This window comes from Antedon bifida, chromosome 4, assembly GCF_963402885.1.
Source record: "Antedon bifida chromosome 4, ecAntBifi1.1, whole genome shotgun sequence".
In the NCBI taxonomy this organism is placed as follows: Eukaryota; Metazoa; Echinodermata; class Crinoidea; order Comatulida; family Antedonidae; genus Antedon; species Antedon bifida.
The window spans coordinates 6,484,845-6,501,967 of NC_136229.1; the positions used below are offsets into that span (position 1 = coordinate 6,484,845).

The 17,123-nt window shown below is 32.0% G+C and overlaps 2 protein-coding genes across 2 annotated transcripts in view; one reads left to right on the forward strand and one right to left on the reverse strand.

Annotated features, from left to right (window-relative positions):
* Positions 1-17,123, forward strand: part of LOC144841308 (putative thioesterase PNKD) — a 46,072-nt gene that overhangs the window by 4,165 nt on the left and 24,784 nt on the right. The gene's annotated exons all lie outside the window — the stretch shown is intronic.
* Positions 6,022-10,190, reverse strand: LOC144841307 (melatonin receptor type 1B-B-like). Its single transcript, XM_078697595.1, has 3 exons — positions 10,108-10,190; positions 7,530-7,685; positions 6,022-7,179 (listed from the first exon to the last, which is right to left on the reverse strand). Exon 3 carries the CDS (start codon positions 7,167-7,169, stop codon positions 6,177-6,179), a length of 993 nt encoding a protein of 330 aa, XP_078553721.1. The 5' UTR covers positions 7,170-7,179; positions 7,530-7,685; positions 10,108-10,190; the 3' UTR covers positions 6,022-6,176.

The window sequence follows — 17,123 nt, forward strand, 5'->3', positions numbered from 1 at the left end:
AGTTTTAAATCGCAAATGTTTTACTGTATTTAGAGGTATATTATTTATAGGCCTATAAAACATGAAAAAAATATTTCGTTACTGAGTGGATAAAGAATATATTTAAAAATTGTTCCTCTTTGTACCTATCCGCTTTCCCATCCCTCAACCCTAATGTTACATACAAAACACAAATTGGGTTTCTTTAAATGAGTCCAAATAAAAAATCTGGACTCATTTTGTGATAAGTTTCTCCTTCGGAAGTAATTCCCAGGGTGCTAATTTTAGTTGACTACATAAATCATCGTGTCTATTTATTCGTTTCTGTAAACGACAATGTATTATAGTCCTGCTGTACGTACATTTGAAATCGCCAGTTTTGTTACGCTGAAATTAATGTGTATTCGAGAACCATCTGTGGGCACGACCATCTAGTTTTATATAATTATAGTAATGCCGCCCTCTATTTCTTTAAACAGTGAATTTAAAGCAAAACTTTGATTACATTGAGCATGCTCTGTGAAATGAAAATTATTGTGCAGTTGGTTCATTTGTTTTGTTCATATGCATAACTGCATTAAAAAAGAAATAATATATCATCCTTTGATTTCCTATTATAATACATTTATTATAATTTTTCCACACTATGCCAGGCCAACCTCAACTGGCTGGGTGCCCTCTACAGGCTTGGGTATCGACTTGGTATCATGCTCGCTGTGTTTGTTATGTTCAGTCTATTGTGTCCAGTCGTTATTATTGTGGTGTTCTTCTATATATTACTGGCGCTATTTATTTATCTTATTTAAATTTTTTTATTTTACTTTAATTTCATTTAAAATTCTACATATTAAAGGTCCACTACCAGGGATTTGAACCCGGGACATCTCAATTAAAGTCATCCTTTCAATTTACAATAGTTAATGAATTAAATTAAAAAAAATATATTTTTTATGTCAAATTATCTTTTTCAATGTCATACATTTTTAGATTATATAATCTTAATTTCATAAAACAGTTTGAATTTAAATTAAAGTCATCCCTTCAATTTACAATAGTTAATGAATGAAATCAAAATAAATAACAAATTGTCTTTGTCATACATTTTTTTACCTCCGCCAAGGAGGTTATGTTTTCACCCCTGTATGTTTGTGTGTGTGTGTGTGTTTGTGTGTGTGTCTGTGAACAGCCTGGAGGCCACAGTTTTTATCCGATTCTCACCAAATTTGGCAACAATGATCTATGCCCCAAAAGCTCGGAAGAGTTCGAATTTGAGTTTTGGGAAAAGGTCATAGGTCAAGGTCACAACTAACAAAAAACTATTTTACTGCCTAGAGACCACAGTTTTTATCCGATTCTCACCAAACTTAGCCACAATGATCAATGACACATCATATAATTGTGGTTAAATTTTGAAGGGTCAGGGTCAAAGATCAAGGTCCACAAAAAACAAAAACAAAAGAAATAAAAAAAAAAAAAAAAAAAAAAAACCTCAGTGGGACTTGAACCAGCGATCTCAACTGTGAGAGGCTGGATACATAACCATTACACCACACTGTCATCCACAACTTTGTAGTGTGCAGTTAGCATATTTACACTTAGAACTAGAAAAAAATGTACAAAAAAAATATTCAGGGGGCATTTTATGTAGGGGAATTTTACAGTAGGCGGAGGTTTGTACTCTCGGAGTACCCTCTAGTTAGATTATATAATCTTAATTTCATAAAAACATTGTCCTCTGCTTGTTTATAGTACATACCTACTCAATAGGATAATACTAAAAAATCTCGTTAAATTTTGTGCTTGCTTGATAATACTGGAAGTAAGTTTTATATCTTAAACAATTCTATTTTCAGTAATTACTAATGTACAAACATTCCCAATCTAAGGTTGTTCAACTTTTTTTTATTTTGTGCTGGTTAAGAAGAGAATGTGCATTCATTAATGTAGTGTTTGTATTTTAGTTGATTTTCTGCTGGTTGAAGTTGGGTTTTTAAGGTTTTCAATAATTCATCACCCGTAGCCATGTGTCTTTTTTGTTTTCTACATAAGGGCCCATTTTCCACAAGAGGGCTAAAAAATTGTTGTGAATTATGCTAGTTAACCATATTATCAATCATCAGTCTCCAGTTTCAATAAAATTAACTTACTGAAACTTACTTTTTCACCTCCCATAACCCAGGCCTGGTCTTTTAAGGAGAACGAGTGCGATCACTCACCTAAAACACTCTTAAACTGCCCTTGAGGAGTGCGATTTATAACACGCTTTCATTTGGTAAACTTCTACACACCAAAATACAAACAGCACACCTACAGCACCCCTGAATGTATTGAGGAGTGCAATTTGTAGCACACCTATAATTTTCAAAAGACAAGCTAATAACCCACTCTGATCCTTTATTTAAAAAACTGAATTTATTAAAATGTTGTGATATTCACAAAGTTCAAGTGGCATCTTTTATGTTCCAATTTTTTCATAATAAACTTTGTCCAACCATGTTAGATTTATTTAGCAATACTCGCAGTTTAAATTTATATATTCTTTTTGTTCGATTACACAGCTCTGCTTATTTTATTTCCTTCTTAGGTCTCCAATTATGGAATGAATTAAATGATACTTTAATAAAACAATGTCATTCCCTTTACTTCTTTTAGCAAATTACTTAAACTCTTGGTCTGCAATTCCTCCTAAAAAGCTGTAATTTATTGTTTTAATCAGATGGTTTTCACTATCTATACAGTATTGTTCCTAATGAAAAAAATTGGTTTTCAGCCCGGAAAGTCACATTTTTTCAGCGACTGTGATAACGATGTACGCTAACAGCGTGACAAACATGTAGGCCTACACCTGGCGCGTAGGGTAATTCGCGCGTTTAAGACACTGGACGTTTTTTTAAATTCGCGACAACATACATCACTGGTTTTTAAAAACCAGGAAAACAACGGGGATCAGACAATCGCATGTTTTTTCAAACAACACGGAATTGATACAAGGCGTCTGGTTCATGAAGACCTTTCGAGTTGTTAGAACTTTTCATCAAGTTGAGGGCGGATGTCAATAAAGCAACTTGTTTAGGGTAGGTAGGCCTCATATAGGCTCTATTTATGATTTTTACATTTCAGCCCTTTTTAAAAAATGCAACGTCCCGGGGGCGTTTATTAGGAACAATACGGTATACAGTATATGTATGTGTTTCATTCTTATACGACATATATACAGTACGGTAGTTATCGTTTATCTGTATTTTTATCAAATATAAGGTCTAACAGGACAAGAAAAAATGTTTTTGTTCTGGTTTTGACCTTATTTACAGTTCTATTTTCAACTCAAATTATTATTTTGTATTCATCTTGGCCGTATATTAAATAAATTGTGCTGTCGCATAAACAAATCAGTTTGAAAAGACCACTTCAGGAACAGATACTTCAATCAACCTTCCTTGTAGGATTTGTTTCTATTAGATCACCTGTTGTTTTTGTAACAAGTCATAACAGCGCTCTTATCAAAGCGATGCACAATAGATTCATAAATATTATGTATCTGGATGATGTCACATACATAAAGTAAGGGTCCTTTCCTGTAGTGTTAAGTATACCTACTTGACAAACAGTAATAAAAATGGTATAGGAATATAATACTGTAGTAGTACAGTCAACTCTCCCAATACAGGACTTTCTGAAAATGCTCCCAAAACCAGCCTTTTCTTGATATCCAAATGGTCCCATATTCAGATTACCAGATTTCCCAGAAAACCAGACATATTAGGCCAGCCCAAGGGTGTCCTGTATTGAGATGGTGGACTGTTCAAATGGTTTGCAACTATAGTTTCCAAATGAGAAATAGTTATTAGTACACTGCAGATTTTAAAATCATTGTAGAACTGATTCAAATAAAACCCAGACAGTCTTTAGGGGACTAAAGCTATCTAGTTGGTTTTTTTGGTTTGTCTATTACTGTAAAATAGCTGTTTGCACAATATTTACTTTACATACATCCTATTTTATTGCACCTTAAGAAACTTATATACAGTATATTGTTAGAATTGTGTGCGATGCGCGGTTACAATAATGAACGATGTCCGATGAAAAACAACCCTGTAGTGGCAGATATCTTGCCTGTGGAGTTAAAATATTACTAATATGTCAGTTTCCTCTGCTCTAGTACTTCAGAATTTTTGTGCTGTAATTGTGCACAGTTTCTATTTCTGATTTATTAAATAATAGTCCATTAAATATATTGAAACTACATTATTATAGTTCTTTTTATTAGCATGATACCAATTCTTGTGAAATATGAAACGTGACAAAATATAGTTTAATTTGAAATCACAACATGTTTATTACTCATAAATATGCATATAATAAACAGTTTCGTCGCCAAACTTATGATGAGCCATTCATTTTAATACAGTTTATACCATTGTCTATGATGTCAAATTATGCCTCTATTTATTAAATAGTCAAATATATAGAAGGAAAACCTTCGCTCCCTTGCGGATATCTAAGGAAGTAAACTCAGAAAGCAAATCTAGAGTGAAGCCCCTAATTAAGCTTGGTTCCCACTAGTGACGCAATGTAACGCACCCGACGCAACATAAGAAAATGCCCTTCCAATAATTGTGTTTGCCCCTGCCTGCGTGAAATCAAACCTGCTTGTTGCGCGCATTTGAATTCTGTAGACTTTGACCTGGTTCACCTCCCATACTTTTGAGTACGCGCTGTACTATGTTTTCCAGTGTTCTTTTGCCTTGCGTCGTTGCATGAAATTCAAACTGATTTGATTTCCTATACCGATGTTTGCAGCACTGTTGTGTCGTCGGTTCCCACTTGTGATTACCGTACAATACAGCACTTTGCATCGATACGTCGCTGCGTTACGTTGCATTGCGTTCTAGTGGGAACCACACTTTAAATGCAGTTGGATCGACTATCAACTTTTTGGCAGCGTCTGTAGCCAATCCAACTCCAAATGTAGTGCTAATCTGCATTCCCTCTGACTCTGTCGGTGAGGCCAAGAGAGGAACCTGTTGTTTGGGTCTCCATATTCTTTTACCCAGGCTTACCACCTTGGAGAGGCCAACCTAGTCTTGCCATTGAAAATCATACTGTAGTTACAGAAATAAAATAAATATATACTGTACTATAAACAGTGGCATACTGTAAGATGTTGAGGAAATACAGCAACATGCCAACAACCCTATAATAAATACCCAATATTGAATACTTATCATGATGCTATTCAAAACCTTACTTCAGTACATTGAACTACACAAGTTCATAGTACAGTAATTAAAATTTCCCAGGTTCCATTTTTACCATGAAGATCAAAGAACTATCAAAGCCCCTGAAAAAGTACAAATTAGGTTGATTGAAATTTCAGCACACCTCATGACCATTTTGGTAATATTCTCCTCCTTATGCCCACACCTTAATTAGTTAATCGTGCATTATGTATACCCTTATTATCAGTTCAAGTAAATAAAAAATGGGTTCTACTGTACTTTTGATTGCATACTTAATAGACTGTCCTTTTCCCTCCTAGGTTGTTGTTGTTATTGACTATTATCTGCTTAAATTCTAACACTATTAGCCTAATACTGCTTTCATTTCATTAATTTCATCTTTTATTTCGGAAAAAAAATACAGAGTACAAAATTCCCCCTATTTCGAGAACAAAAGTGTCTACATTATTATATAAAGAAAATATATATATATATATATATATATATAAATCTTTAAGGAGAGAAGTGCAGGATTGGTCCGGCTTTAAAATGTACTGGTGTGGCATCATTATATTTATTTTAATAACAAAAGCAAGAAGCTAATAACAGGATGCCTAATGATATATATTTAAATATATAATAAAGGAAATTTAAATAAAATAAAACATTCACAAACATTTAATATATTCTATACTGTATAAATTACACATTACTGAACCTTCTGTAGTCACAGTACCATTTATATTAACATTAACAGATTGGAAATATACAGTATCATAAGAAATCTTAAATGTTGATAAAAAAAATCAGAAAGTGTTGAAATTCCTATAGATGTACTACTTATACCGTAATTATATTACTTACAAAAATGTCCAATGACAACGCTGGCTACAATTCTCTCAAACTAAACCAAGCCAAACAGTTGGTTTTACCAACCGTTACATGCCCAGTAGAAAAGAGCACATGATCTACTTCAATTTATTTTGAATGACCTGACTCAGATGGTCTAGAGTTTTCACTAATGCTTGCTTGAAAATTAGCGCAGTTGCATTTTATAGTCTGTAGATAGGCCTGTTTAAACCCTCTGTTCTTCCACGCATAAATAATTGGATTAATCATAGAGTTTGCAAGAGCTAAAACGCCAACAGCGCGCCATAAAGTTTCGGGAGTGTTTCCTTTTACGTCGGCAATAGATAATATCATGATCGGAGCCCAGCAGATTGCGAAAACGAGAGAAACCAGAAGAAGATTTTTAGCTATCTTAATATCTGATGGACGAAGCAAGCTTCTGCGTCCATGCATAGACATTCTTCTTTCTGACGTTGGTTGCGTTTGAATTTTAACCGAACTCGTTTTAAGCAATTTAAAGATCTTATAATAGCAAATGAAGATGATAACTGCGGTACATCCAAAGTAAATGGTTAAAATTGTAGCCATGTATTTCCACGATTCTCGTGAACTTGAAATGTTGCAAGACATAAGATTGATATTCAGACCGTAGCTTCCAAATCCGAGTAGCGGCGGTAAGACCGATAGAAGCGCTAATAACCATGTTAAACAACAGAATAATATGGTATTTTGTTTCGAGAAAATGTCTGTATAACGTTTAGACTGCACAATACAGATATAACGATTGATTGCGATCGCTGCCAAGTTCATCAGAGAAGCTCCGCATGTCCAAGCCGTTGCAAACCCTATGTATTTACAAATAGCATTACCCAATGGCCATTCTTGGTGTATGATTGTTAATACGTAGAATGGGTTCACAAACAGACAAACGATGAGATCGGCTACAGCGAGATTTGCAATGAAAAAGTTTGTAGGTGTTGATAGTTTGTGTACTCGTATAACTGCGATTATTGTAAGACTGTTTCCACAAATTCCGACGATAGAAAATATCAACAAGAAAATTATATGAAACGATGAAGCAATCTGTTCAACTTTTGTTAATTCATGCAACATTTTGGTCATGTTTAATTTTCTGAAAAGGAATAGTAAGAATAACAATGTACTGGCGCACAATTTTTAATTACATAGTTCAGGCAATGAAATAGCTTTGAAAAAAGAAAAAAAGGGAAAGAATTCTGGATTTTTGACAAGTTTCTTGTTGATTTTTGAATAGTTTATTTAACCATTGTACAGTCTCATTGAATGCTAATTTACAATAATCGAGACTTTATATGGATTGTAAACATATGTAATCAATGAACTATTCTAGAATAAATAAATTCTTGCAATGCAAGGAGGTAGGCTCAATCAAAATACATTATTCAGTGTTCACTTGCTGTTTTAAAATAAAATAATTATATAAGAGAGATTTTCAAGACTTACTGTATACCGTAAGGCCTAAATGGCAGCCGTTCTCATATGTATCGTTCTCATCCAGTACTTCTCTGAACGAAACAAAATCTCTATTAACTTTCACAACATTTCAGGCATTCTAGGCAATTTCATTTTCCATTTACACAGTCGACTCTTGTGTTGAAACTATTGAGAACAACGTTAATATTAAGTACATCCTGGTTACTCTGTCGCTAAAGTAAAAGACAGGGTATTCCCATACACTTCATGTTAAGTCTAGAAAAAACCAACATCTTATCTATAACCTACTGGTAGTTACAGACTATCTGCTGCATAGTTTATAGAACTTACTTTCAGCTTAATATGATAAGAATGTTAAAAACAAATTTCTGTATACAGTAATATACCCTTTGATGTATTTACTATTATTAGTAAGTTTCTTCAAACATTGTAAATGCTATTCAAAAGTCATGTTATCACAAAATGTAATGTCTACAAAATTTGAAATTCTGTACATTAATTGTTACAGGTCTGTAAAGTTACTGTACCGTTACATTAATCTTTATTACTAGATTTTATACTTTTGTTTGTTAAAGTCATTATGACCTTGTTTGTGAATCAGTGTCTCCACAGAAACTAGACTGATATTTTAATATTTTGTCTAACTAGTATCTAGTTTCTACTGCCAGATTACTGTTAGATAGTGCTCTCGATTGAGCTATTTATTAATAGAGTTTCAAAAGCTCGTAATTTCCTAATAGGCCTATTCCCAGGCAGGCAAATATAGCAAAAAATGCTGTATTGTTTATAGACTTTCAAAGCAATAAAAGGTCATAATTGAAACTCATTTTCTAATTAACTGTGCTCATGAAAAACTAGCATAAATAAACAAGATTTAATCAACGAATACTAATTATTAATAATTAATATTTTAAAAAAAAAACTAAATTTGAACAGTATATCATAAAGAAATTAACACTACTTTTAGATCAAGTACAAACTACATAAAAGTTCATTGGTATTTAAAATATAATATTTTTTTATAATAATAATCTGAAGACAACATACTGTATGACAACATTTTGGAGGAAATTAACACAATGATACTTTTTTAATGACCAGTAAAAACTAAATAAAAGTTCATCTGATCATTGGTATAGATAACAACTCTTGATCTCAAGACATAACTCAACACACACATCCAGTGGCTTAACGGCTATGAGCGCTCACTTGCTAAACCCAGGAGCCCAAGAGCTTATGGGGGCACCTGAGCAAAAAAGCTAAAAACGCCCGAGGCCTCCAGTGTTGGAGGGCCACTTAAGGTTCCTAAACCAGGGGCCTGTGCTTTACGTCACTGCACACACCGATTTTACATACATTCAACTGGAGTATTCTGCCTTGTTTAAATAATTCAAATATAGGTCTAGGCATAAGCATAAACAAACCTGTTACTTTTAATATTAAAATATTTAATCATGGATAATGAATAATAATAATACATTTTTTTCTCCATGGTTTGTTTAACTTTAGAACACAGTAAATCTCAGGAAATTAATTGTACATTCTCATTAAATGATGATTTTAAAATACACAGTACATTATAAAGTAATAAAAACATAATTCTGACCTGTTACTAAATAATTCTGATGAAACGTATGCATATAGTTTAACACAGAATATCAGATGATATACTGTTCTACTTTCACAAACAAACAGGCAAGAAGAGATACTGCTACAGTACTAATACTAAAATGAATATGTGCTATACACTATATTCATATAGTACAGACTATTTGTACTAAAGTTAAGTACATAACAAAACTGTTTTATTTTCCCTTACTGTTAAACCACAATGTGTATTTTATTGTCTATGTCTACAAAACAATAGACACTTTATTTTCTTTACTTTTTTATATTTTAGTCTAAGTATGACTCACCTTTACAATTTTGGTTCCTCAATAAAATGTTAGGCTTCTGCTTCCTCAATATGTCAATCAGTTTTTAGTTGTTTAATGTTCTTTTGAAAATGAAGATATTTATTTATTCTTAAGCTATATTTATATTTATTTTAGCAAGCCTGTATTTTGATCAATTTAACCACTGCCTATAATGTGGTTGGTACGTGTAAGTAGGCTCTTTAAAACTTAAGGTCCTGTTCGCACTACAGAGTTATGGTTCTGCTATATAAAACTTTTAAACTTTTATGTTAAAATGCACCCTGTATAATAAGCAGATCTTTTGTCACCAATTTCAAATAATCGAAAAAGTAGGATATGGCATTGACATTTGGAACTACCTTACATTGCTCATTCAGTTTAGCTGTTCCGAGGTTCAATTCCTCACATGGTACTACTAGTCATTTTCACACCAAGAATCATTGATGTAAGTAAGTTGCCAAAGTGTCTTTTTTAAAGTACTTTTTTGATATATGCAACTTACTATGTTACTAAAATCTACAACGAAAAAAACATACATTCATGTCAAACCCTTGCTATAAAGAGAAAAAATTAATAAAAAAATGTACCTTATGTTTCTAAAATCTACAGCAAAAAAACATAATTCATGTCAAACCTTTGCTATAGAGAACAAATTAATTAAAAAAATGTACCTTTTGTGATTCAAACCCTGGTAGCCAAAGTTTAAAGCATTTTCCCCAATTGATCCTGAAACCAGGCCTGCTGAAACTACAAACTACCGTCAACAGTAAGTGCTAAATGTTGTCATTTTTTTTTGTTAATTGTCTGTCCGTACCAAATTTCACTCAGCCTTGGTTGTTCTGTGCTGAACAATGGTAACTAATTTTCAAATTTATGTAAGTAATTAAACTCTCAATTAGTATCTGTGTTGAAATTCATCTTATGATTTTATCACAACGGTCTAATTGCCAATTATCAAGTCCTCCTATAACTAAGATCACCTTCAAATGAATCAATTAAATATTACCGTACCATATTTAGATTTTAAATACTGTACATTCATCCATGGGAAGGAATAATGATACAGAATTTTGGAATTATTAAATCTACATCTTACAGGCCCGTAGCCAGGGGGGTTTTTTATGGTTTGGGCGAACCCCACCACCTTTACAGCGAACCCTTCTTAATCGATGCGAACCCCCATCCCCGACATGCCAAATAGCCTCACCTCATCTCTGAAAATCATCCAAATACGTGCCCCACAGTACAAAAGGTTATTCGTAAATTGAAAAAATCGTAAACTCGTTTGTGAATAATTCTAACTAACTTCTTCCCTGTATGAGCGTACGTCAAGCGATACGTGTCTGTAAATTTCAGAGAGTAGCAAATGAATTGCTGATTTTCACCTGAAAAATTAATACGCATTTTTGGTCCCTGGATATAACATGATATTGACGCGAATACCGCACTACAGCAAACTAGGCCATGAACGATTCGTACAAAGTACACCGCCAGACAACCGCGTACCTATTGTTTAGATCACTGGCAGTCAGCATGCATAAAGTATATAGCCTTCTTCCGACGTACGTCAAATATGGAATGCTGCAGTTACCTACAGTATTTATGTTTGGCTATGAAATATAGTGTACCAATTAGAGGTGCCATTTATCATGAATTTTATGTGCGAAAGTACCATTTCCGGCCATCTAGGAGTGTCATTTATCAAAATTCGCCTCGCCTCCACCATGGGAGGATGGGGGCAGTGACCCAAATACTTAGTGTCCGAACCCCCCCTTGACAGATCCTGTCATACGCCATTCAAAAAGTACAATGAAAAACGTGAATGATATGCAGCTGAATGATGACTGAATTGGTGAACAAAATAATGTCAAAGGGAAAAAACAAATTCATTGAATATATTGGCTGTTTGATTGGCTTTACATTCAAGGACCATGTAAACCTAGAAATACTGGGATGGTGTCCGGCGGGGGATAGTTTCACCATGTAGTTTAAGTTCTATTTATTTGTTGAAACGTTCAAATTCATTTCAATGTTTTTTATATGTTTACAAATAAAATAAATTTACTTCACTTGACTTTAAAGATGTATTGTCACTCAAAACACAAACAGAGATAAAATAAATCAAACTTTAAATAGGCCATTTTGTAGTTATGTTAGAAAAATGAAGAAAATTAATACTTTCACTTATAAAAAGAAAAAGTAAATTGCTACATTATAACCAAAAATCTGTGGGCAGACAGACATTGGACTATTTTTGTCTTTAAATTGCCATTTTTCCCCTTTAAATTACCAATTTTTTTGTCAAAGTAAATAACTACAGTATTATATGACATTAAAATGGCATATTCAACAACAAAAATATTTAGGAATTATTTATTTGCTATTCCCTCAATGTATGTATATTTTCCTGTCTTTAGAACTGCACTTTAACAACTATTTTTTACAATAATTATAACATTCCATACTGATAATTTAAAACAATTGCAACTGATTGCTGATTCGTGTATATAATAAAAAGGATAATAATAAGAACAAAACGATAAAGAACCTGAAAAAGCAACAACCTTAGTTAGAGACAATATTTTCATTTCATAGTTTTATGTCTTTTTTATAGTCTTTTATTGAGTTTAAGACTGGTCATTAACTCTTTGTTAAGGAATGATAATCAGTTAATTACTGTATACTTATACAGCAATGATGGTACATCAATTTAACAATTAAGTACTGTGTATCTTAACAAAGAACACCAGGTACTTTTTAGACATTCAAAAGGTCAAAAGGTCATAATAAGAAAAGTGCCTGTTTTTAAAATTGTTATATTCTTGACATCGAATAACCTCTTATTAAGGTTATAGGTGAGATTTTTTGTCTGCAAATTGAATGATGAATTAATTAAAAAAGTTTTTCAGTAAATTGATGGAAATTCCTTCAATTTCATTGTCCTTTATTTTGCTTTAAATTTGCAAAAAAACATTTCCTTAAAATTATTAGAATTACAATTTGCAACCTTTGTGTTTTTGATACATTTATACTGTATATGCACTGTAGCTTGGTGGTTAATATGTATAATGGTTTAGAAATCGTAGAATTCCTGGTTCAAGTCCTTCTGTGGCTCAGTGGAACATTATTCTAATTTTGATGACCAATTTTCGAATTTTTTTTATTTAAAAAGAGAAGGTACAATATTTCAGTTTACAGTTTTCTTGGGTATTTCATAACTTACCAGTAATTTTCATATTTCATTTTTAACTATCTGGTAATTATAGTAATAATAGTTCAAAAGATGATGATTTTAACCTTCACTTTTTGGCCTCTTTGCAGGTTATTGCCCTTATATGCTTGAAAGTATAAAAGGTCATAAAACAAAATGTTATATATTATTATATTAAAGAAATATTAAAAAAATTAAGGTTTCATATGATTGCATACAATAATTTGTTTAGAAGTTTGTTTTTGATTTTTTTTCGATGTATTTTTTTGCACACTGTACACAGCCTTAATCAAGTCCTAGGTTCATTTGTTTCCTTCATTTACAATGCAATAAGGTTGTTTTTTAATACATAGTTGGTCATAATCTTAAAAACTTATTGCCCGTCAATATAGTATAGTATAGCATCAATCTTTGTCTTATCAGAAGATCCACTCAATAATTTCAGGTGAAATAATACAAAGATATAAACTCCAAATAACGACATTCCATTTTTTATCCACATTTTATTGGTGACACTCTTGTAAATAATTCAAAATAAAGATCATAAGCTCGTCATAAATCGTGAAAATGATAAAAAGTGTAAATCAAAATGTCAAACTCTAAACATGTCTTCCATCTCGTTATTTATTCTATCTTTGTCTTTTAATAGTACTAATGAAAATTGCGTATTGAGACTCTACTATATGGCCAGAAGATTTCAACATTGGACAACTAGAATATTAATTTAGAATTCTTTTTTACACATTGAATGCATAAATTAAACTCAAATATGAAAAAAAAAAAAAATAATTGATTGATTGATTGATTAACTATGTTCTCAATTACCAGAAAACTTAAAATGATATGCTATAATACTGGCATATTTACTTTTTCACAAAATTAGCATCATAATTACAGATTTTTAATACAAGTTGGGTAGCAATGCATAGAATATTTTATTGGCTTTCATTTGATACCAAATAGTTTTCCAAACACTGAAATTATTTAATATTATATAAATAAACATAACAATTACGCTACCAAATATTCATTTTTTGTATAAAAATAATCAAAATATGCACATTTTCCATACAATTAGCTTCATAATTAAAAATGTTCAATACAAGTTGGGAAGCAATAGGTAGCATATTTTGGGTCAAAGGTCAGTAAAAGCATCTCCGGTCATTTTTTTGCTAAAAGTTGTGTTAGACTGAATATAAATATGTATATTCTGAACAATTTGACACCAAAAGCAAATCTGTACAACAAGTGGTTGTCGAGATATAAGAACCACACATTTTTAACCCTTGACCCCGATTTTGGGCATGTTTGTCCCGGATAGCGAATTACAGTCTTTCGATGTAGTGTTTATAGAGCTGAACACTAAACTGATTGTTTAATTAATATTTTATAGCAGTAAAACACATCCTTTGTTTTTTAAAAATTCATTGTTGTCTAGACAACCTTGAAGTTATATCAGGAGTGTTGATGTATCTCATCTGAAGTATACAACCACAAACCAGTACCATTGACTCTGAGATTAATCTAATAAGCAGTCACACCACTTGTGAACGACGTCTGCTAAGGTAATCGCATAGTGCATGGGATTCAAGTTCACACAAACTATGGGGGTTCACAAATTATCTTGCGATAACGGGCAGTTTAAAATGACTAATTACGCGATTATGGAAATTATGCATGTTCACCACTGCCGTTGAACAGTACTAACACGATTAAGTTAGGCCCACCTAGGGCGTATGCCTGCTGCAGGTCCATTTTGAATTGCCGTAAATGATTAAACACTCACCCTCTTCGAGTTAGTATAATTTGTATTTGTTGTTAGGCCTATATTTTTGAAAGAGCTTAAAAGGTTAATTTTGAAGGTCGCTTCAATGTATAGTTTTGCTTATTTCCTCAATTTACAAGACAGTTATTGTTTAAAATAAAACAAAAATATTGTTTTTAATTTTCGTTTGCAAATATGATTTTTCATATTAAACTTATTAAATTAAATTATTAATTTACTTATTATTTTTTTTAAACAAAAACATTACAAACTATATGTTATCTCCATAGTAAATAATCTCTTACACATTCATTTACCTACAGCCAATATCCAACATTCAGATCCTACATCCAGTTATTCTACTTATCTTACATTCAGTTATCCTACATCCAGTTATTCTACTTATCTTACATTCAGTTGTCCTACATCCAGTTATCCAACTTCTAGTTATCCTACATCCAGTTATACTATATCTAGTTATTGTACATCTAGTTATTATACATCCAGTTAATATCCAGCATCTAGTTATCCTACATCCAGTTATACTACATCTAGTTATTATACATCCAGTTATTATCCAGCATCTAGTTATTATACTATTTACATCCAGTTATCAAACTTATAGTTATCCAACTTCTAGTTATTCTGCATCTAGTTATTCAACATCCAGTTTTCCAACACCCAGTTATCCTATATCGAGTTATCCAACCTCTAGTTATCCTACATCTAGTTATTGTACATCTAGTTATTATACATCTAGTTATTATACATCCAGTTAATATCCAGCATCTAGTTATTCTACTATTTACATCCCGTTATCAAACTTCTAGTTATCCAACTTCTATTAATTCAACATCCAGTTCTCCAACACCCAGTTATCTTACATCCAGTTATTCTACATTCACTTATCCAACTTCTAATTGTCCTATATGTAGTTATCTTATAATAGGTACACTACATCTAGGTATACTACATCTAGGTATATGACATCTGTGGTACACTACATCTAGGTACACTACATCTAGGTATACTACATCTAGGTACTATATATGACATCTGTGGTACACTACATCTAGGTACACTACATCTAGGTACACTACATCTAGGTATACTACATCTAGGTATATGACATCTGTGGTACACTACATCTAGGTACACTACACCTAGGTATACTACATCTAGTTATTCTGCATCTACTATAGAATTAATCATGAAGTTTCATCAAATTCAGTAACTTTCACAGGAATTCTTTAATACAGCACCCTCTACAATTTTGTAAGCACATAATAATAGCAACTTATATAAGAACTTTATAGAATAAATAAACTTGCTGGTATTCTATCTAACTCAAAGTTTATTCAGATAGTTTCAAACTGGTGATGCAAATTAATACAATAGGTTAAATTTAGCACCGCACTTCCTAGTAAAGTTGACTGATGTCCTTAATACCCAATGTTACTAGCAAGGGTGGTGCCAGGGAAGCTTAGCCCTGTCAGTGTCAGGGAGGATGTTCAATATTTGTTGCAGGGGAAAATTCAAATTTTTGAGTACAGTAACTGCTAATGTGTATAAGTACATTTTTATTACTTGGCAAAACAGAATTTTGCCAAGTATGTAGTACTTGCTTTGTTTCTTAGAACAATAGCGTCTACAATTTTTAAAGTTATTCTGAATATTTCATTCATATTTTATTTGTAAATAGGTATATACTTTACATAACATGCCTATTGAAATTATAAGAAAAATTTAAAAAAGAAAATTCTGTATTTTTTTAACATAGGCCGAATATCAACATACCCCCTCTGTGGCAATATGTTGCCAAGTACTTGACTCAGTTTCTGAGTGCTTTCATACTTTTACTTTTTTTGTTGCTTTTGAAGTATTTTCATATTTTAAAGTGGATATTAATACTTTATTATTAACAAAAGTTTATGAAAAATAGGTATTGTTATATTACATACTGGTCAGTAACAATACTGGTCAGTAATGTATTGGTCAGTCTCAAAAGACGACCTGTGTTCTAGCTCCCATTGACCATCTCATAAACCATTAAACATATGTTTAAACAATTGAACACAGATTAGTTTTTTTATTTTTATTATTTATGATTCAAAATTAACATGACCTAATATGGACACAATGATGTCCATTTCATATATTATTGACATACATTTATTGGTAGTAAAACGAAAATGAATAAAATATAAATGAGAATTATAATTTGAAATTTTTAACAATCTTTATAAAAGAACTGAAACAAAGGAATACAAGAAATAGAAAATATAGGCTTGATAAGAGATTCCTGATATTTCAAGTTACAGTATTTTCCAGCTTATGTTAAAGGTGAAATTTCTCTCATTTTTTTGGTTTAGGTAGAAAATAAAACCTGCTTTTCCACCAAAAGGTACAAATGCATTGGTGGCTCATTTCCCACAATGCTATAGCCACACTTTGAAACCACCTTCCATACTTATTATTTAGGTGCTTTTCCCAAAATTTGTTAAATACTGCCTGCCTCTATGTTTGGATGTGTTAATATAGCACTTTTATGAAGTCATTTTTTCATATCAGTCTTTCTTTTCACTTATTTCAAGTATTTGAGCACCCTCTATGTTTGGGTGTGTTATAAAAATTATATTGCCCTCTGTTTTGGCAATACAGTAATTTTTTAAGGTCCCCTGTGTATCAGTTTCACTGTCTCAATCATGTTT